The sequence below is a fragment of the Danio rerio genome, chromosome 18, assembly GCF_052040795.2.
Source record: "Danio rerio strain M-AB ecotype USA chromosome 18, GRCz13ab, whole genome shotgun sequence".
Taxonomy (NCBI): Eukaryota; Metazoa; Chordata; class Actinopteri; order Cypriniformes; family Danionidae; genus Danio; species Danio rerio.
The window spans coordinates 34,583,262-34,602,500 of NC_141038.1; the positions used below are offsets into that span (position 1 = coordinate 34,583,262).

A 19,239-nucleotide genomic window follows, 5' to 3' on the forward strand; every position below is an offset into this window, starting at 1 on the left:
TGCAATGGTGAACATTTTAAAGCAAGTTGCAATTGAATATCTGTGTCTCTGACTGAATTTGCATTACTGCTTATTTTGACCTCTCTGCTGTCTGGGAAAAGCTCATTTTCAAGGTCTAAATCAGTAAGTGATAAAAACAGCTTCAACCACTAAAAAGCATCATTCTTTTGGTTTTAGACAACATTTCATGCAGTGTTAAACATGTTAAATAAACTTGCAAGTTATAACCAGTGTATCTGACTGAGTTTGTAATACTGCTTATTTTGACGTCACTGCTGGCTGGGAAAGCTCGTTTTGAAGCCTAATACAGCAAATAATAAAAACAGCTTTAACCACTTAAAAACATAATTCTTTTTGTTTAAGACAACATTTCATGCACTGTTAAACATGTTAAATCAACTTACAAGTTAAAACCAGTGTGCCTGACTGAGTTTGAAATACTGCTTTTTTGGACCTCTCTGCTGGCTGGGAAAAGCTTGTTACAGGTCTAATACAGCAAGTGATAAAAACAGCTTTAGCCACTAAAAAGCATCATTCTTTTTATTTTTAGACAGCATTTCATGCAGTGTTAAACATTTTAAAGCAACTTGCAAGTTATAACCAGTGTGTCTAACTGAGATTGTAATACTGCTTATTTTGACCTCTCTGCTGGCTGGGAAAAGCTTGTTTTGAGGCCTAATACATTGAAAGATAAAAACAGCTTCAACCACTTAAAATCATCATTCTTTTTGTTTTAGTCAACATTTCATGCAGTGTTAAACATTTTAAAGCAACTTGCAAGTTATAACCAGTGTATCTGACTGAGATTGTAATACTGCTTATTTTGACCTCTTTGCTGGCTGGGAAAAGCTTGTTACAGGCCTAATACAGCAAGTGATAAAAACAGCTTCAGCCACTAAAAAGCATCATTCTTTTTATTTTAGACAACATTTCATGCAGTGTTAAACATTTTAAAGCAAGTTGTAAGTTATAACCAGTGTATCTGACTGAGTTTGCAATGCTGCTTATTTTGACCTCTCTGCTGGCTGGGAAAAGCTCGTTTTGAGGTCTAATACAGCAAGTGATAAAAACAGCTTCAAGCACTAAAAAGCATCATTCTTTTGGTTTTAGACAACATTTCAAGCAGCGTTAAACATGTTAAAGTAACTAGCAAGTTTTAACCAGTGTATTTGACTGAGTTTGTAATACTGCTTGTTTTGGCCTCCCTGCTGGCTGGGAAAAAAATGTTTTAAGGTCTAATATAGCAAGTGATAAAAACAGCTTCAACCACTAAAAAGCATGATTCTTTTTATTTTAGACAACATTTCTTGCACTGTTAAACATGTTAAAGCAACTTGCAAGTTATAACCAGTTTATCTGACTGAGATTGCAATACTGCTTATTTTGACCTCCTGCTGGCTGGGAAAGTGCATTTTGAGGTCTAATATAGCAAGTGATAAAAACAGCTTCAACCACTAAAAATCATCATTTTTTTTTAGACAACATTTGATGCAGTGTTAAACATATTAAAGCAAGTTGCAAGTTATATCCAGTGTATCTGACTGAGATTGTAATGCTGCTTATTTTAACCCCCTGCTGACTGGGAAACGCTCAGGTTACAGAAGGAACCCTTCATTCCGTGAGGAGGAGAACGGAAATGCTATAGGTGGATTTGATTGTAGATAATCCATGTATGGGAGGATTCGGTTCAGAAGCCGCTTGTCTGAAAGAGTATTGAACGGGCCAATGAAAGGCAATAAATTGGCAGCGTAAGCTTGCGCAGGTGTGTTTCATTGCCAATTATCCCAGCATATAAGCACACGTGAAGTGAGCAAACGCCATCCTTTTAAGCTGACGAGACTTGCTAACAGCTAAGGGACAGTCATTATGGCAATGGAATTTAGCATTTCCGTTCCCCTCCTCGGGGAACGAAGGGTTACTTCTGTAACCTGAGCATTCCCCTTCGGGTGGGGAACTCCAATGCTATAGGTGGATTTGATCTAGAAAATCCATGTATGGGAGAACTATAGAAAACTCCATAATGACTGCACCTTACCAACGCCTCCAATGAGAGGACAGTCAAGCAAGCGTGACGCACCCACATCATGGGAGGCGTGGTCCTCCAACGTGTCCCTAGCCCTAACTTATCCCACTTCAGCGGAAGTTTTACGGATTAGGTATATCTTTTGGGAGTCGCTAGCGTCTAGATAATTCTAGGAAATACGACAGTACGTTGGGAAGTGTGCAATCCCGATAGGGAGGACGCTGCGGAGACCATCCGCACCCAATGGGGGAGACAAATGGTTCACAAAAAAAGTTCACGGCCCTTTGGTCGACGGGAAGAAGGAGACGGAGAACCGACGCAGTTTTAAATGATTTATTAATAACAGTGACGGCAGCTCCTCTCGGAGGCTGCCGTCCAAACCAAAACAAACAGACGGCAGCTCCTCACGGAGACTGCGGTCAAACTGAAAGCAAAAGTAAAATATGTCCGAGCCCGGTCCTCTCTCGGCATCCTCTGCCATCGTTCCATCGCGCCACAGCACCCGCGAGACCTATATGAGACGGGCCGAGAGAAAAGAGAAAGGAGATGGAAAAAAAAGAAGGAAAGACAGAGTAGACTGAGAAAAGGGAAAGAGGAAAAAAAAAAATTGGGGTTCGGTTCCTCCCCATGCTGGGAGAAGGCAGCAGGCAGATCCTTTCCTCGCCAGCCTCTGGCCGCCCTGGCACTCTGGGCAGACGAACGGGTTTCTCCCCCACTCGGGTTAACTCCCAAACACTCGCCCCCTCTCTCAGCGGCGAGGGCATCTGAACAGCCCTTTGGCCGCCGGGAAGAAGGAGGCGGAGAAGCGACGCAGTTTTAAATGATTTATTAATAACAGTGACGGCAGATCCTCACGGAGGCTCGCCTCTGCTCAAATAAGCATATGAAATGGCCTCCACAATCCAGTGGGAAAATCTTTGTTTGGATACGGCACTTTCCTGCTGCTGACTGCCATAACAGACAAAGAGCAGCTCAGATGGTCTAAAGTATTGAGTACGGTACACATAGATGCGCAGAGCGCGAACAGGACAAAGTAAGGAAAGGGCTGGGTCTGCCTCCTCCGGGTGCAGCGCTTGCAGGGTTACTACCTGGTCTCTAAAGGGAGTGGTAGGAACCTTGGGCACTTAACCCGGGTGGGGTCTCAGGATAACGTGAGAATAATCCGGCCCGAATTCCAGGCACGAGTCACTGACCGAAAATGCCTTCAGGTCCCCGACCCTCTTAATGGAGGCCAACGTGACCAGCAGAGCTTTCTTCGGGGTCAGAAATCTTAAGGATACTGATTCGAGTGGCTCAAAGGGATCTGTGCGCAGGCTCGTGAGAACGAGGGCGAGATCCCAAGAGGGCATGAGAAGGGGGCGAGTTGGATTAATTCGCCTAGCGCCTCTGAGGAACCGGATGATGAGGTTGTGCTTTCCCACGGTGCCGCCAGCTACCGCATCATGATGAGCAGAGATGGTGGCCACGTAAACCTTGAGAGTGGAGGGCGACAGCCTGCTCTCCAGCTTCTCTTGAAGGAAAGAGAGCACAACACTGATCTGGCAAGTTCAGCTGGACAGACTCGGGATGGAGTCTCCTTTCTCCAGAGTGAATTTGCTGCCGTAAGAGCACATCGGCTGCACGGTTGAACATACCTGGGATGTGAATGGCGTGCAGCGATTTCAGCCGCGGATGACTCCAGAGGAGCAGACGGCGGACGAGCTGAGACATGCGGCGAGACCGCAAACCCTCCATACGGTTGATATACGCTGCTGCCTCCGAACTGTCCATCCTGACCAGCACGTGTTGCTGCTCCAACACCGGAAAAAAACGGTGGAGAGCGAGGAACACTGCCAACAGCTCTAGGCGATTGATATGCCAATGCAGCTGGGCACCTTTCGATAGGCCCGCAGCTGCATGCCCGCGACACACGGCTCCCCAGCCTGTGTTGGAAGCACCTGTTGAGACAACAACATGACTGGACGCCTGTCCCAGAGGCACACCGGCCTGCAGGAACGAGGGGCCGTTCCAAGGGCTGAGGGTGCGGCGACACAGCACAGTGACAGAGACTCGGTGTGTGCCCGCATGCCATGCACGTCTTGGGACTCGATCGTGAAGCCAGTGCTGAAGTGGTCTCATATGGAGCAACCCGAGCGGTGTGACGGCTGCAGCGGATGCCATATGCCCCAGGAGCCTCTGAAAGTATTTCAGTGGGACCACTATTTTGTTGTCGAGCTCCCTCAGACAGTTCAGCAACAGGCGAGTGTGCTCTCCGGAGAGGCGCGCTACCATGGTGACCTAGTCCAGCTCCATCCCGAGAAAAGAGATCCTCCGCACAGGGACGAGTTTGCTCTTTTCTCGGTTGACCTGCAACCCCAACAGGTGGAGGTGCCGGAGCACCTTGAAAAGAGATTCAATAAGTTTCAATAGGTTTAATCATAAAGTTCCTTAAACATAGAATGATAAATTACAATGCAGGGTGGTGACTAAAGAAAAAGAGAAAAGTGAAAAGAGAAAAATTTGGACAATAAATAAGAATGGAATTAAGTATTTAAGTTAAAAATAAGTAAAGGAAATATCCTAACATAATCTTACTGAATGGCCTAAATCAAGATTAGATATTGAAAACTGGATAATTCAAATCTAGAAAAATTATTTATAGTTAAAAGAAGATTGAAACACAACAGTTCAAATTAATTCATAGAACATGATAAGGTCAAAAAGTAACAGTTAAAAGTGGTTAAGAAAAAGATATTGTTTCACATGTAAACAAATGTGAAGAATAATTAGGAGAAAATATTAAGAAATAATAGTTAAAACAGAGCAAAAAGAAATCAAAAAAACATACAGTAAGTCTTAGTCAGCTGATAAAAAGTGCATCAAAATTGTATGAACAACTAGTTTGAGGTGAATGCCTTGGGAAATAATAATGAGCCAAAAGAAAATAACTCAAAAACAAATAAGGAATTAATATATAGATCAGAAAATAAATTAGTAAATTAAAGAAGTGTCAAATTCCAACTAAATGATTGTCATTACAGGACTGAGATGCAGATAAAATCAGATGCAGATCTGCCCAGACAGAAAAACACTGCTGTACTGAACACTGCAAAACACTGCAAAACTGTGATGCTGTAATAGGTATAAAACTCTATTGAAAAGTGTAAAAAAAAAAATAGGAGCATTAATAGAAACATCTAGATACTGTAATATGCAATCTGTCCTAGACATTTCTATTTAAATTGAACTTTAAAGTAGTAATAAATGTATAAATAGATGATAATATTTAAAACAATTTAAAGGCAATAATTACATTTGAAGATAATACAAAACAAGATTGTTTAGGTTATGATTTAAGAGCATAAGAAAAGATTTTCCAGCTGAAGTTCATATTGTATGCGAAGATATGTTCTTTTGGAGGGTAAATATTTTATGTGCTTAGTTTCTATTAAGCTTATTTTAAGCAATTACCAGAGGAGGGTAGAAACTTGTTTGTACTTATGTAGGCTGATAAATAGCATATACTGTATACATCAGAATGTAGAAAGGGTTAAAATTAGTGAGAAGATCTTAGTATGGACACTTTCACAATATGTGGATGTTTGAATTTTCTACAGCTTCACAAAGATCTAGTTCAATTAAAAGACTTGAGTGGAGACCATTGCTCCAAACAGTGAGATATGATGACTAATTTAGTGCTGAATGGATAGAGAATTATTCAATGAAGAAGTACTGTTGAGAAACTATGATGAGTAGATGATTGGAGATGGTACCAGAAGCAAATTATGAAGCAGGAACAGTTATTCATTTGTGACAAAAGAAGTACTTCCTAGGATTTGAAATATCAGCAGAAATAAATTCATAAAGCGTTTGCATTCATAAAGTAATTAAAATTAAAGTTAATAAGTGATCAATAAATAAAAACATCTAAAGGAGTATGAAAAATTGTGAATAAAGCAAAAGAGAGAGTAATTGTATTATCCCCAAGTACCAGAAATGGCTGAAATAGATGAAGATGATCCATCAAGGCCAATGCTCAATGAAAGATGTGAAAATAATAAACTTAATAGGATTAATGTGTTAACAAGTGCATTGGTGAGTGATGGCATGGAAACTGACAGAAACAAGCATCTAACACCGCATCACATGAACTGCTATTGGGTCGACCCTTGCAAGAAACCACATGAAACTTGGCATAAAACCTTGCATATAATCTCACCTATAACCTTGCACATAACCTCTTGGAATGGTTTGCAAAAATGTTTAATATAGTAAGGACTTTAATAAAGAAACAAATAATTGCCATGTGCAAAGCGATATCTGTGCAGGAAACCAGAAAGGAGCCATGTGAGAGAGCAGTGATACAAGGTCCAATTGGCCTAGATGATTGAGTCTATCTGAGGATGCTCTGGAGAGTTCAGGAGGAAAGGACCATATTTGTGGGAAAGGCAAATCCAACAGCTGCCTAAGTGGATGCCATTGATGGGGTACCAATGCCTCAAAGGAGCGAAAGGAAACAACTCCAGCAAGGAAAAGCTGACCGGAAACAGAGGAGCCTGAATATTCCAAAGCTCTAAACTACTAAGTGCACAGCAAAAGTTTACCAGAACAAAGAAAAGAGTGATTCTGATAATATGCCTGAGTACCACATACTGTAATGCCACAAGTCAAGGGATGATGAATGCACAACTGCAGATTTCAGAACTTAGACTCTAAACCACACATCTCCATCAACATCTTTTCAAAGTCTAAAGAAAATGCTGATAGCTTGAAAGAAGAGAAACAAATGAGCTAAGATCTAGATCAACATGTCATGCTTATTTCATTTGCATATTGATTATAATATCACTTCAGTATATTCTACATGTGTGTGAAAACCAGCAGCTAGCACTGAACCAACTGAATACTAATGCTTAAAACATTGTGTTCTCTCAGAGTGAAGTATTTTCTATTTTCTAAGTGTAAAGCAGTTAATGTTCTCTTCTCAATAAGTATGCAGTGTTTGCAGCAAACATGCCAGCATGTGTTAAAAATACTGTGTAAGATGAGTATGCTTGCACAGGAGCAACAGTAGAAGAAAGCTATGCTGAAGAATGATTGTGTAGAATAACTGAATATGTAAAGCACTGATTATATATGTTAAATACTTGTATGAAGCTATATGTGTCAGAAGTTAGAATGAGTAACAATTTATAAAGTTATTATCTTATCATGAAAATGTATGTAAAAACTTCACCCTTTCCGTAGGGAATCTGTAATTGTAAATTTGTTTCGGGATTTGTAAAAGTGTTTTGCGTCTTGTTAATTTTTTTCTAAAATGTAAATTTTTTTTGTCCTTGGTAAAATTGTTTTTCCTATGTAATTGTCTGATGATAAGTAAAAATGTTTTTCAAAATGTAAATTTGTCTCGAGCTTTGTAAAAGTGTTTCACACTTTGTAATATTGTTTAGCACTTCCCGGCCACCATAATCTCTTGCTATTTGCACTTTGTGTACCTCTTGCTATTTGCACTTAGTGCAAATATTTACACTTAGTGCAAAAAGCCGCTGCCAAAAAATAATCTTTCAGGATTCCTGTAAAAAGTACTGCATGATTCTAAAACCTGTAGGAATTGCCTGCACATATTGTTATTTTGTCTTGCAGGATTTCATTTCTAAAGGATATCAGCAGGTTTCTGCAGAAAAATGTAAAAATCCTGCAGGATTCCTGTAGGCTATTTTTGTAAGGGATCAGAATTTCATTATTTCACATATGTTCATATAGGACTGATTTAATCTTGTAGGACCAGAAAGGCACTAAGTGAAACTGACCTTTTTAGATTATAATATTTATAATGGGAATATTATCAATCATGGACAATAAAGAATCATGTACATAAGAGTGTGAGAGTAGCTGAACACGCAGCGCTGACATGAATGTGTGGTCTAATAGTCAAGATTGGAGAATGCGAAACATCCAATGTTTTTTTTTTCTTCGTTTATTCTTCTTGGCCCTTTCTAATATTCACTCATAAACAACGTAATTCACACCCATTACAGTAGATGGCGATAATGCTATAACGTGTAAGTCGCCAAAAAAGAAGAAGAAGAAAAGCAGAAGCAGAAGAAGGAGAAGAAGAAACATATGAAACGCTATTGGAAACAACGGATATTCTAGTGCATGGGTGTTCTCCAGCTCTTTATTTTAGGCTAGCGGTATGAGTCTTGGGTACGGTAATAGACATGGTCGAAGAGGTGGGGGTCGAAAGTTCGGAGATGTGGGGTCCAGGTGGGATGCAGGGGCCAGTGGTGTTGGAGATTGCACGAAGAGCTCTGAGTGGGACTCAGTGTTCGAGCATGGACTTGGAGGGTGTCGAAGAGGAGGAAGAGGCAAACATCCATCTCATTTAAAGGGTCGAGAAATAGGACTGTGGTATGCCAAATGGGGAGGAATTAAAAAGTCCGAGGCAGAGAGGAGATCTGTGAGTAATAGCACTTAACGTTACAAATATTGCTATTACATAATAGTAATGTCTGCTTAAAGATTTACAGATAATTTAACCCAGCCAGCATTTCAAAGGTGATTCAACGTTGAATGAACGCCATGTTCATGACTAAATTAACGTTAAATAACCTTTCGATAATGCAGTTGGATCAACGTTGATACGGTGACGTTGTTTCACCGTTGAAATGACGACGTTATTTCATGCTCTTCTGTCATGGGCGAATTGTGGTCGTTCTGTAGAAACTGAATAAAAATGAATTTGGTGTTGATTTTGCCAGTTGAATCAGCGTTGACATTTTGACGTTGTTACCGTCGTACATTTCAACATAGGTGAAATGAAAATTACATATAATAGCATACCAGCATAATCAACAAATACTGCACTAAACACACTTTTATAAATACAAATACATAATGCACACACACAACTTAGATGTGTAACGTAGACTAACCATGTTCCGTACACTTTTCGCTATTCAGCGCACTCAAACGACCACTCCTCCGTCATTGAAAGCCAGATAAGCATGCTTGTGTGTTCATTCTCTGGGGGAATACCTATTGCACAATCCAAATCTTGATTGATGTCTTTTGGACCAGTAGTTTTTGAGAAAAGATGGGATAAGTACCGCCTTCGCATGTGTACGGAAGATGATAGGTATTAACGGTGTTCCGTACACGACTAAAATAGTGTTCCGTACAGGGCGCATAACTTTAATTTACTGGCAAAAATGGGCATTGTTTGAAGTCTTATTAAATTCTTATGTCAGAATATACTATTATTGTGTTTAACTTGAAGTTAATGATATATTAAATAACTCTTTTATGAAAGTTTTAAATGAAATAGCTTCAAAATCATTTACTTTTTATATCATGTTTATTTTATTACAGCATGACAATTTAAAATATAAAAACATTAAATTCATGCACATTGAAGCTAACTTGACTGACCTTTTATGAATATAAACATCATTACTGCAAAAGGAGGATCCAAACAGCGTTTGCAGCCTGTCTCTCAGTCGGAGAGTTGCGACATGCGGTATTTACCCACAATTGATGTTTAAACATCCCCATTTCAAAGCTTTTATTTAACAAAAGATAATTTATTTAACAATTTGTGATAACATAATATTCACTTCATAAAGACTGTAATACCGTGTGATGCATAAATTAAATGCAAAAGCATATTGTCGGAGCTTTAAATGTCTCCCCTCCCAGGCGACACTCGCACTTTAAGCTTGCCCACTTTCTGTTTTCAAGCGCATTAGGTGGACGTAGCAAACTTACTGATTTTACTCGGAAACATATAGTAGGAATGTCTCTGTTGTGGTTGGGGCTGAAAGAGTGAGAATTAAAGATTACACAGATATATAGCTTGCCTACGACCCATAAGTATGTATTCAGAGATTAACGTTAAAAGGTAATCTGTACGGAACATCGTTGTGTACGGAATATGGTTAGTCTACGTTATCTGTTTGTAGAATACACACCACACGTCATGAGTCATGACTCAATCAAAATATATTGCACAGCATACAATACTTCATTAAACGCATCTATACAAATACACAACAAGGCATACATTTAAATGGTCACTTTTCATTAAGGTTTTATGAGTTGTTAGTTTATACTAAGAATGAGCCACACGTGTAGAGCATTTATTAATAATTTAATAAATATAAAAATGTTCTAATACTTTATTAAAATATAAATTTATGTTTGTTAACAGTAATGTTGGCTAAAATGAGCTATGTTTTCTTCAAATAAAAATATGTTTAAAAATTTATCGTTCTTGTTCATGTTAGTAAAGATATAACCTAACATTTACTAATACAACCTTATTGTAAAGTATTACCAATTAAGTTGTGGGATGAAGTTGTCTTTTTAAAATGTATTTATTTGAAGGATTCACTGAAGATACATGCAATGATTTTTTTTTTGCAGTTTTTAGTTTCTTTTCTGGAGTTTGAACATCCTGAGACAGTTGCTTTATAGACCTTTTTTCTTCATTGCTGCATGGAGGGTGCCATAGCGACCATATGGACAAAAAAATCATATCTCTGTATTTTTAGGAAGAATGAAGGTATACTATATATATATGCGTTTTTTTCCCCCATAATTGCTTACTTGAGAGTTAAAGCCTTTATTAAAACTTTATTACACTTTTTTTTAGCAAAATATAATTCAAACAGGAATTTTCCTCCCTGTTTACAAATAAACAGCTGTACAAAAAATAACAGCTGCAAAAAAATATTTTTGGTAAATAAAATACAGTACAGTTTTTTTGCCTGCTTAAAACTACAAGTTGCACAACATTTCAAATATGAAAAAAAAACTTGAATAAATAAATACAGTACAGTTTTTTTTTCCTGCTTAACATTATACACATAATTACTGTGCTGTTATGCAAATAACAAAGTAAACAAAACCATAGAACACATAGCTATATTGTCAGAGCAAAAAAGGAACACACCTAAATAGTAACACAACAAAAAGTATTATAGGATTGAAAAGAACCACATTGTTTTTTTTTTAGTTACACATTTACATGTCTGTATTGTGCACAATTATTAAACAGTGCACATATCAGAGATATCTGAAGGTAAGCCTTTTACTCCATGTAAAAAATCCTACACTTTTTCTTTTGTTTTGTTTTGACTAAACTTGTTTTACTAAGTATTAAATAAGGAGATTTTAACGAATAGACTATAGATATGAGAATCAACGAAATTGTTTCAGAGAACTTTGATGAAATGCTGGTTAAGCATACAAATTTAAACAGTTATTTTAACAGACCAGAACGCAGAGCTAAATGTGTTATAATGTAAATGAGTAATAAATACTGAACTTATAATCAGTGAATATGAGGTGGTTTCACTTTTAAATGCAGTATAAATTTGTCCCATTTTGGCATATTTAAACCTTTTGAACACATTTAGGTGCTGCTTGTCAATTTGACAAAGCTTCTATGTTTTTTCTTTCCGTCAATTATGGAAGAAATGACTGATAAACCGATGTGACAGCTGCAGGAGCTGTGAGATGTGCGTGCATGCGAGGGGTAGTCCGATTAAGGAGTGCTACCTTGGGGTAGTCTGTTTCGCGCAGAATTAGCACGTGTGGCCTTAAACCATATCGATATGAAAGATATTGGATAATACCGCATCGCGTTGGGGAATCATATTGGTATATCCCCAGAACTCGATATACCGCCCAGCCCTAGCGACCAGTGATGATCCGAAAATGGTTGTAAATACCGTTTTGTGTGGCTTATGGAATGTTTTTGTGATCTGCAACTTTGATTTTGAAAGGTGTATGTTAAAGGGTTTTACTTCTGTCAGCATCAGTGTTCTCAACCTGTCAGCTGTTATACTGTACTCAGCCGCTCTTCAGTGGAAATACACACGCAATAGATCACTGCATTATAGAGCAAACCATATTGCTGGCATAAAACTTAACAGGTATGTTAAGCCATGCAATTTCCAAAAAAATGAAAGTATGCTACTAATATTCTTCTGGCTGATTTCCATGTTGATTTTAATCTGGAACTGTTTATGTTTTATTTAGTTTGTTTGTATTGTGTAGTATTTACCATGGTATGTGCTTTTCTTTCTTTTCAAAATGCCACTTCATTTTCACGTTGTGCAGGTCTTTCAATTAGTGTGTTAGTGGGACAGTAGGTGTGTGTGTCACATTTTGGTGAATTACATTTTTTTTAGTTTTAGTCTACTTTTGCCAGGACGAGGCCCCATTTAAATGGCAAAAGATGTCGTCTGACGGTAATGGTAAATTTTTCATTTGCATTTTTTAAATAATCAGTCCAGGAGGTGGTGCTAATCGACAGCAGTATTAGTTCAATGTCGTTAAAAGCAAGTCAAATAGATTAAAACTATTATTTAAAAGCTGTCCGAATGTGACTGTTTATACTGTTTATATTATAATATTGACTAAGAAAAAAGTTAATACAGAGGAAGAGGGAGCTATACCTTCATGGCAAATAACCCAAATATCACATCGAAGTCAGTTAAAAGAGCTCAACCTATTGTTTGGTTCAAAGAGAGAAGGAAAGAAAAAAAAAATTCAAATCCTAAAAGTAACTTTTTTCTATAACAAACTTTATGATATGTCTACTGTACTTGTTACACATATATCACTATCCTTTATGAATACAAATTTTACTGTAAGGGGTGTTTAGTAAGGGGTTTAGTAAGGGGTTTGCTCCAGTAAAACCTTCAGAGAACACCATAATAGTTATCCACACAAAAGGACAAATATTGATGTGGTGTAGCAGAACTTCAATAGATGTCTTTCCAGGCTGACACAGGTTTTTATTCCATCAATATGTTCTTGATGTCCTCAACTGGAGCTTCCAGAAAATCTGCAATAAATGAAATACTAAGTGACACCTGGTATCTGCTGCTATACATAAGTATTTTTACCAACAGTAATCAGATTGTATAACCGAAGTCATACTAGATGAATTATGCTGAATTGTGATAATATTAGATATAGACAAGTCGTCACCTTAGAATTAAAAGGTTCTATCTGACATTTTTGTCAAAACAGAGTTATTAACATATTCTTATTAAATGACAACTTATTTACATTATGGGATGTTTTTTTTTTTTTATAAGTGTTCAATATCTCAATCATTTAGAATGCAGATAGAACCTTATAATTCCAAGGTGACAAAGTGTCTACATGTTGTTGAAACTAAGGTGTGCAGTATGAATGTAGTGGACCCTTCGCTGAGCCCCGCCCTCCTTAGTTAATGTTGCTACGCCTGTCAAGCTTTTATGCCTGACACTGCTTTTTCAATGTGTGTTCGCCAGTGTCAGACATTGCCAGGGATATAATGTCATTTTTGGCACACAGATGAGATATCCGAGAAAGCCAGACAAAAAAGGACTGCAGTATGCATTACAGGGGTATTTTCATGACATAATAGGTGACCGATTAGAGAATAATTAAATCAAAATTGAAGCTAGCTTAGCCTAGCCGCCTCATACGCTAACCATTCGACAGCTTAGTTCATGCTCAACAGTAGAGGTGAAATTTGAAAATAATCTAATAGTAACTAATGAAACCGGGATTTCTCTATTTTTAGCCAAGAAGCCTGATAGATTAATTGTTGTGCAATGAAATATAGTTTTACTAACCGACGAGGAAACATGCATGACAGTGCTTTTACATAGTTAATTCATAGAAAGAACAGCCAGAAAGGGGAAAGTGATTGATTTGTGCCGTATATTAGCATCATTGGCCCATAAGGATGTACAGTAAGTTACCTATTACTGTCAGTATGTTTGTTTGCTCTTTATAAATTACTGAAAAACAGCTGCTGGTAAATGTATATTGATCGCAAAAGCTCAGTTTGTGATCATATCTTGGTTTTGTTCTGTTGATTTGTGATTTCAAATATTCGTAGCTTGAAATAGGATGAAAATATGAAGTTCAGTAAAGTTAGCAACATATTTGCAGATTCATATTTTCCGGATCAGTAACTCGTGTCATTATGACCTATTCGCTATTAGTATGACGTTACTAGCGTTATGGCAAAGGCTCAAACGGAGCATCACTCACAATATTGAGTGAAAAAAAAAGGAAAAAGACAGCTAGGGTCCGTTCTTCGTACGTGGATTACTCAGTTAGCTGGATTTGGATATTGACGATTTGACACAATCCAGGATCGTTTCGTTCGTCAAAGCTGATCCGAGAGTTGTTGTCATAGCAACAGTTCTGCTAGGTCAAACCTGATTGGGAGCAGGTTCAATTCATATAAACAGGATTAGATCGGCTTAGTTCAAGCAAAGATAATACAGAAAGTTTGTTCCGAATTCTGATATTTTCTTACAGTAGTAGTTATTTACACTTGGGAAAATGGTACATATTATTAAACTATATATATAAAGTTATAGTCATTCATAAAATAAATAAAGTTATACATATTAATAAAACGTATGCAATCTGCACCCTCGAAAAGAAAGTACAAAAGACTGCCACCTGGTGGTGCAAAGAGAAAACTTATTGATATGAACTTTTTAGATCGCTTTAGTACAAATTGTGTATAATAGGAATCCACAATATGTGACTTTTTTAAAAAGCAATAATACATTTATGCAGTCATGTTTTGATAGTTAATATGACAGTGATTTGATGCTTCACAAAAGTTGCAGACGCCTTTACCAATATGAAAATGCTTTTGTAAACAACCAGTTATTCTTTACCGATTAAAAACGGCTAATATAATAAAGAAAATATTTTCTAAATGTCAAACTAAATACATTGATTTGCATTGAAATACATGATGAATACTCTTGACACATGAAAGTGTAAAGCCTGCAGCTCACAACAAATGTTGAAGGTTATTGCGTGTCATATTTAACTAACCGTTTACTGCTAATTTGATGTAATTTTGCTCACATGGATAATTGAATATTAATCAGATGATGTCATTACGCTGCTGTGCCGTCAGCCAATCGTTGCATTGCTGATCATGATTTCAAGTATCAATAGATCTGTCCTTCACAACACACGCAGCGATCTCAGATCAGTTTATCCATACATTTTAATATGATTCGCAAACTTGTTTGAAGAACCAAATTAGCGAGAGATCAGTTATCAAGATTAAAAGATCCAGGATCGGCAAAATCATCTTAGAACATTTAAACGAGGTACGAAGAACGGACCCCTGGGAAACATAACCAGCTTTGTGTTTTTGTAGGAAACACAGTTTAGATCTGTTTAGGGTAAGAGGTGTGTGAGTTATTGCTGTCTGTCTATTACTGAATGTGTCAGGAATATCAAAACAAAACCAACTTAACTTTGCTCCTTTAGTGCCCCTCACACAGCTTGATTCACGCTGACATTTCTCCTTCTTTTAGGTTTTGAAAAGGGAAACATTTCCACCATCCAGTCCATATATTAAGGATACCGGGTATCAGATTTGCATAATCCATATGCACTTTCTCGAAAGCTTGACAGAGCCCCTGCACGTAGCTACAGTTGCTAAGCCATGATTGGTGGGTGGCAGTTTTTGGGTGTGGCTTAGCGAAGGGTCAATTGAATTATTGTTTTTATACACATATGTAACTTGTTTTATCCATTTTTAGTATGGAGAGCTCTGCTGTGACATTCGAATTTCACTTTGGGATTAAAAAATTCTAACAAACAAAACAAACAAACAATTCAATCGCCTCATTACAGCTCAGTGAGCGCTCCGTGACCTCAGTGAGCGTGCAGTCAATATGTAAATGAACTGAAGTGAGCCAGGCAATAATGTACTTGTTTCCGAGACATGGCATAAAACGACACGCTTTATTTTAGTTACTCATGTTCGTTTGAATGATGGCACACTACACGAGTGAAGAAGTACAGTACTGAACAGCGACAAAGATTTTACTTTCTTCTCAGAGGAAGAGCGCGACTCTGATGACGAATGCTTACATTTTGAAAAACATCTAGACCCAGCAAAGGACAGAATTCCTGTCGAGTAAGTTTTTTTTATTCTTACCTTCATGATTTATATGAAATATATCCTTACAGACCCCTTATAGTTTCATTGCTATACAAAGTGTATCCTATAACGTATAGCGTATATATGATAAATGTATGATAAACGTATGATAAACATAGGCCTATATAATGAAAAATGTAATGTTATATGAACTAAACAATTATATATGTATGCATTATTAGATTTATTATTATTATTGTATATATTTTTAAAAAATAAGTACTGACAGTTGTTTACAAAACAGGTGCTGTTCTGTTTATAATTCCTATATGGTAGCTGAGTTTATTAGGTTAATTAGTACTAGTATCAATGAAAATCACAAAAAATGTTAATAATGTAGTATACGTAATCAGCTTGCTTATTTTTTTTCCAGATATTAAAACAACAGCAGTTAAGAGGGACTGATGCTGACATGGCTTTGGGATTTCTACCTGTACAGCTAAGACCATGTGATGCTCACACTGGGCTTTTACAAACCCTTTATTATCTTACACTCTTCATATTTACATTGTTGATTTTGCCCTACATGGGTCTTTTGAATACACTGTTCCATGTGTAAATGCAAGTGCATGCCTTAAATTATATGTAAAGTGTATTTATTAGTAACTTTACAAGTAGATTTGCTATGTGTAAGTTTATATAGTTTACAGAGTTTTATACAATGTACTGACTCACAATTGTATCTATAGTTATTTTGTGTTATATATTTTAAATAAATTAAAAAAAAAAAAAAAAAAAATATATATCTATATATATATATATATATATATATATATATATATATATATATATATATATATATATATAGACAAAGACCTGCATAATGAGTTGCATAATGAGTCATCAGACAGGTACTGTATGTGACTAAGAGTTTCAAGAAAGAATGTAAGAAAAAAATAAGTTTATTTATATATATATATATATATATATTCTTTCAGAAAGTGACTTAGGCGCTGTTTACACTAATGCGTTTTAGTTTGAAATCGCATACGTTTTTCTACGGTTATGCCATCCGTCCACATTACGCCAGAGTTTTCGAGCGCCGAAAACGAAGTATTATGAAAACGCTGAAGAGGTCATTTTCATCCTAAAACACTGCTGGTCCGTCTCAGTGTGGATAGGGAAAAACGGAGACATCTGAAAATGGAGACGGGGCTGCTGACATTCTTCAATAAGAAGTATCCTACACACAGTTAAGTTAAAAATCCTCTCCTTGTAAGTTGAGACTTCGCAAGTTTGATATGGAAAACAGACTCCCGAGAATATATCGGGTAAATTTTTAAAGGGAACAGTGTACTGTATAACCTTATTCACATCATTTTTTCACTTTCTTAACAATAAAATAAAAAACATGAAGCAACTGCTATTTTCATTTGGATATTAACAACTTAACAGATACAGAAACGTTGAGGCGTTGTGCTGCATATATGAGCGTCATCTTTACTGTATGCATATTACATTACTGCCTCCTTTCATTATCATTGAAAATACGAAACATACCCTCTCTTTTGCTGAATATCAATTTTATTTATCAATAATGGCCATTTTAAAAGTATAATGTACAATAAGCTTATACATTATAGGAAAAAAGTCAAGCAATTACTTAATATACAGAATAGATTAAATATTAACTTATCTCTGCGATCAGCCAAAACACGTTACCGAGAACAAGTAGCCTAATAGATTCAAAAGATATGTTGTTCGATATAGACAACAAGATGAAGTAAATAAATATCACTAATATTTAGCAAATATAGTGAGATTAGATCCAGCTCCGAGCACAGCTCTCATCTGGATAGATAGGTGGCAGCGTTTGCCAGAGAGTGTGTGTGTGGTCACGTTATGTGCATTTCAGCGTTTTGGTGTAGACGGAGAGCTGTACAGAAACGCTGGGTGAAACGCTAGTGTGGACGCTGATCCTTTTCATTCTAAAATGCTGTTTTAAAACTAAAATGCACTAGTGTAAACAGGGCCTTAGAAATTTTAAAATCATCATTTTGAAGCAAAACACTAGGCTACACGATCCAGCTCTCAAAAGTCTTGTGAACAAATGTTCTCTATGTGTTTCACGGCCTTAGTTCAATGACTTCAAAATTTAAGTTTTTCACTAACCACGCATAAACGTTTCTTTCTCAAAAACACAAACACATACAAACATTCTGCTTGGGTATTATTGTAGCCCAGTTTGTGCTGTTTACAGTGTTATCACACTTTAGCCATTAATATGTTTTAAGATACTGAAAACAACACAAATGTCATGTATGTCAAAACTTCTCCACGGCCCCAAAACAGCCTTAGACCCCTAAGGGTTAACCTATTATTTTTATGCAACAGTCAAGTTGCATGTCAATTTGCTATGAGAAAGAAAGGCATGCTAATCTATGTGAAATCGTGAATATAGGTCTTTAAAATTTCCTTGCAATTTTAAAATTACTGCTTTTTTTTTTTGCTATTCAGGCTATTCACTTCATAAGACCAGTTCAAACTTTTATGAAGTTTTAAAAATACAATCAGTTTGCTGTGTATAAAAATAATATCTTATTTTTTAAAAGCAGCTTTTGTCACTACAGTGTATCTTGGGCTTAATTACTTACTAAATAAAGTATATTTTTATACTCGTCCTTTACTTTAGAAGATTTCTTTTTCCAAAGGGTTTATTTACTGACTCACCGAGATCAGTCTAGTGTAGACAGGGGGAGTATTGCTACTTTGACAGCCAAGTTGGGTCAAAGCTAGGGATGCTCCTATCAGGATTTTTGCAGCTAATATTGAGTACTGATTCCATGTCATGGTGATCGGCTGATACTGAGCACCGATTCTAATGCTTCAAGCTTTTTAATGCATTGAGCACAAGTATGAACCTTAGGAGGAAATCTTGACCTACCTAAGAGAATAAATCAAGGATGCTTCAATCCTTTGAACACATCTCTTATAACCATTTAGGTTTGACCGTGCCATGGTCAGAGAAAGCATTCATCCATTCATTTTACTGTGGCACAGTCAGTTATTTATGAGGGGATCCCCACAGCAGGATGCACCGCCACAGAAAATAATATACCACATGTATAAATATTGTTATAAAAAATTACAATGCAATTCGGAAACACTGCAAATGATGAATGAAGAATTCTCATTGAACATGAATGACTTCCGGCTACTTTGACGCCAGGGGTGTCAAAATTAATTGTTTTCTTCGGTGCACTGCGATGCAGACGTGGACAATTCGGTATCGGTTCAGTAATAA

At 36.9% G+C, this 19,239-nt stretch overlaps 1 protein-coding gene across 4 annotated transcripts in view; it reads left to right on the top strand.

The window, feature by feature from the left end:
- Positions 1-8,086: 8,086 nt before the first annotated feature.
- The window catches only part of dhx36 (DEAH (Asp-Glu-Ala-His) box polypeptide 36), a 237,013-nt gene continuing 225,860 nt past the window's right edge, over positions 8,087-19,239 (top strand). For 3 of the 4 annotated variants that reach the window (XM_087292499.1, XM_087292498.1, XM_087292500.1), the window contains exon 1: positions 8,087-8,462. Coding sequence is in view for 2 of the 4 variants with exons in the window: in XM_087292498.1 (XP_087148624.1) it covers positions 8,199-8,462 (264 nt within the window). In the remaining 2 variants the exon portion in view is untranslated. The remainder of the gene's footprint in view (positions 8,463-19,239) is intronic. The other variant, NM_001128544.3, reaches the window with a different exon arrangement.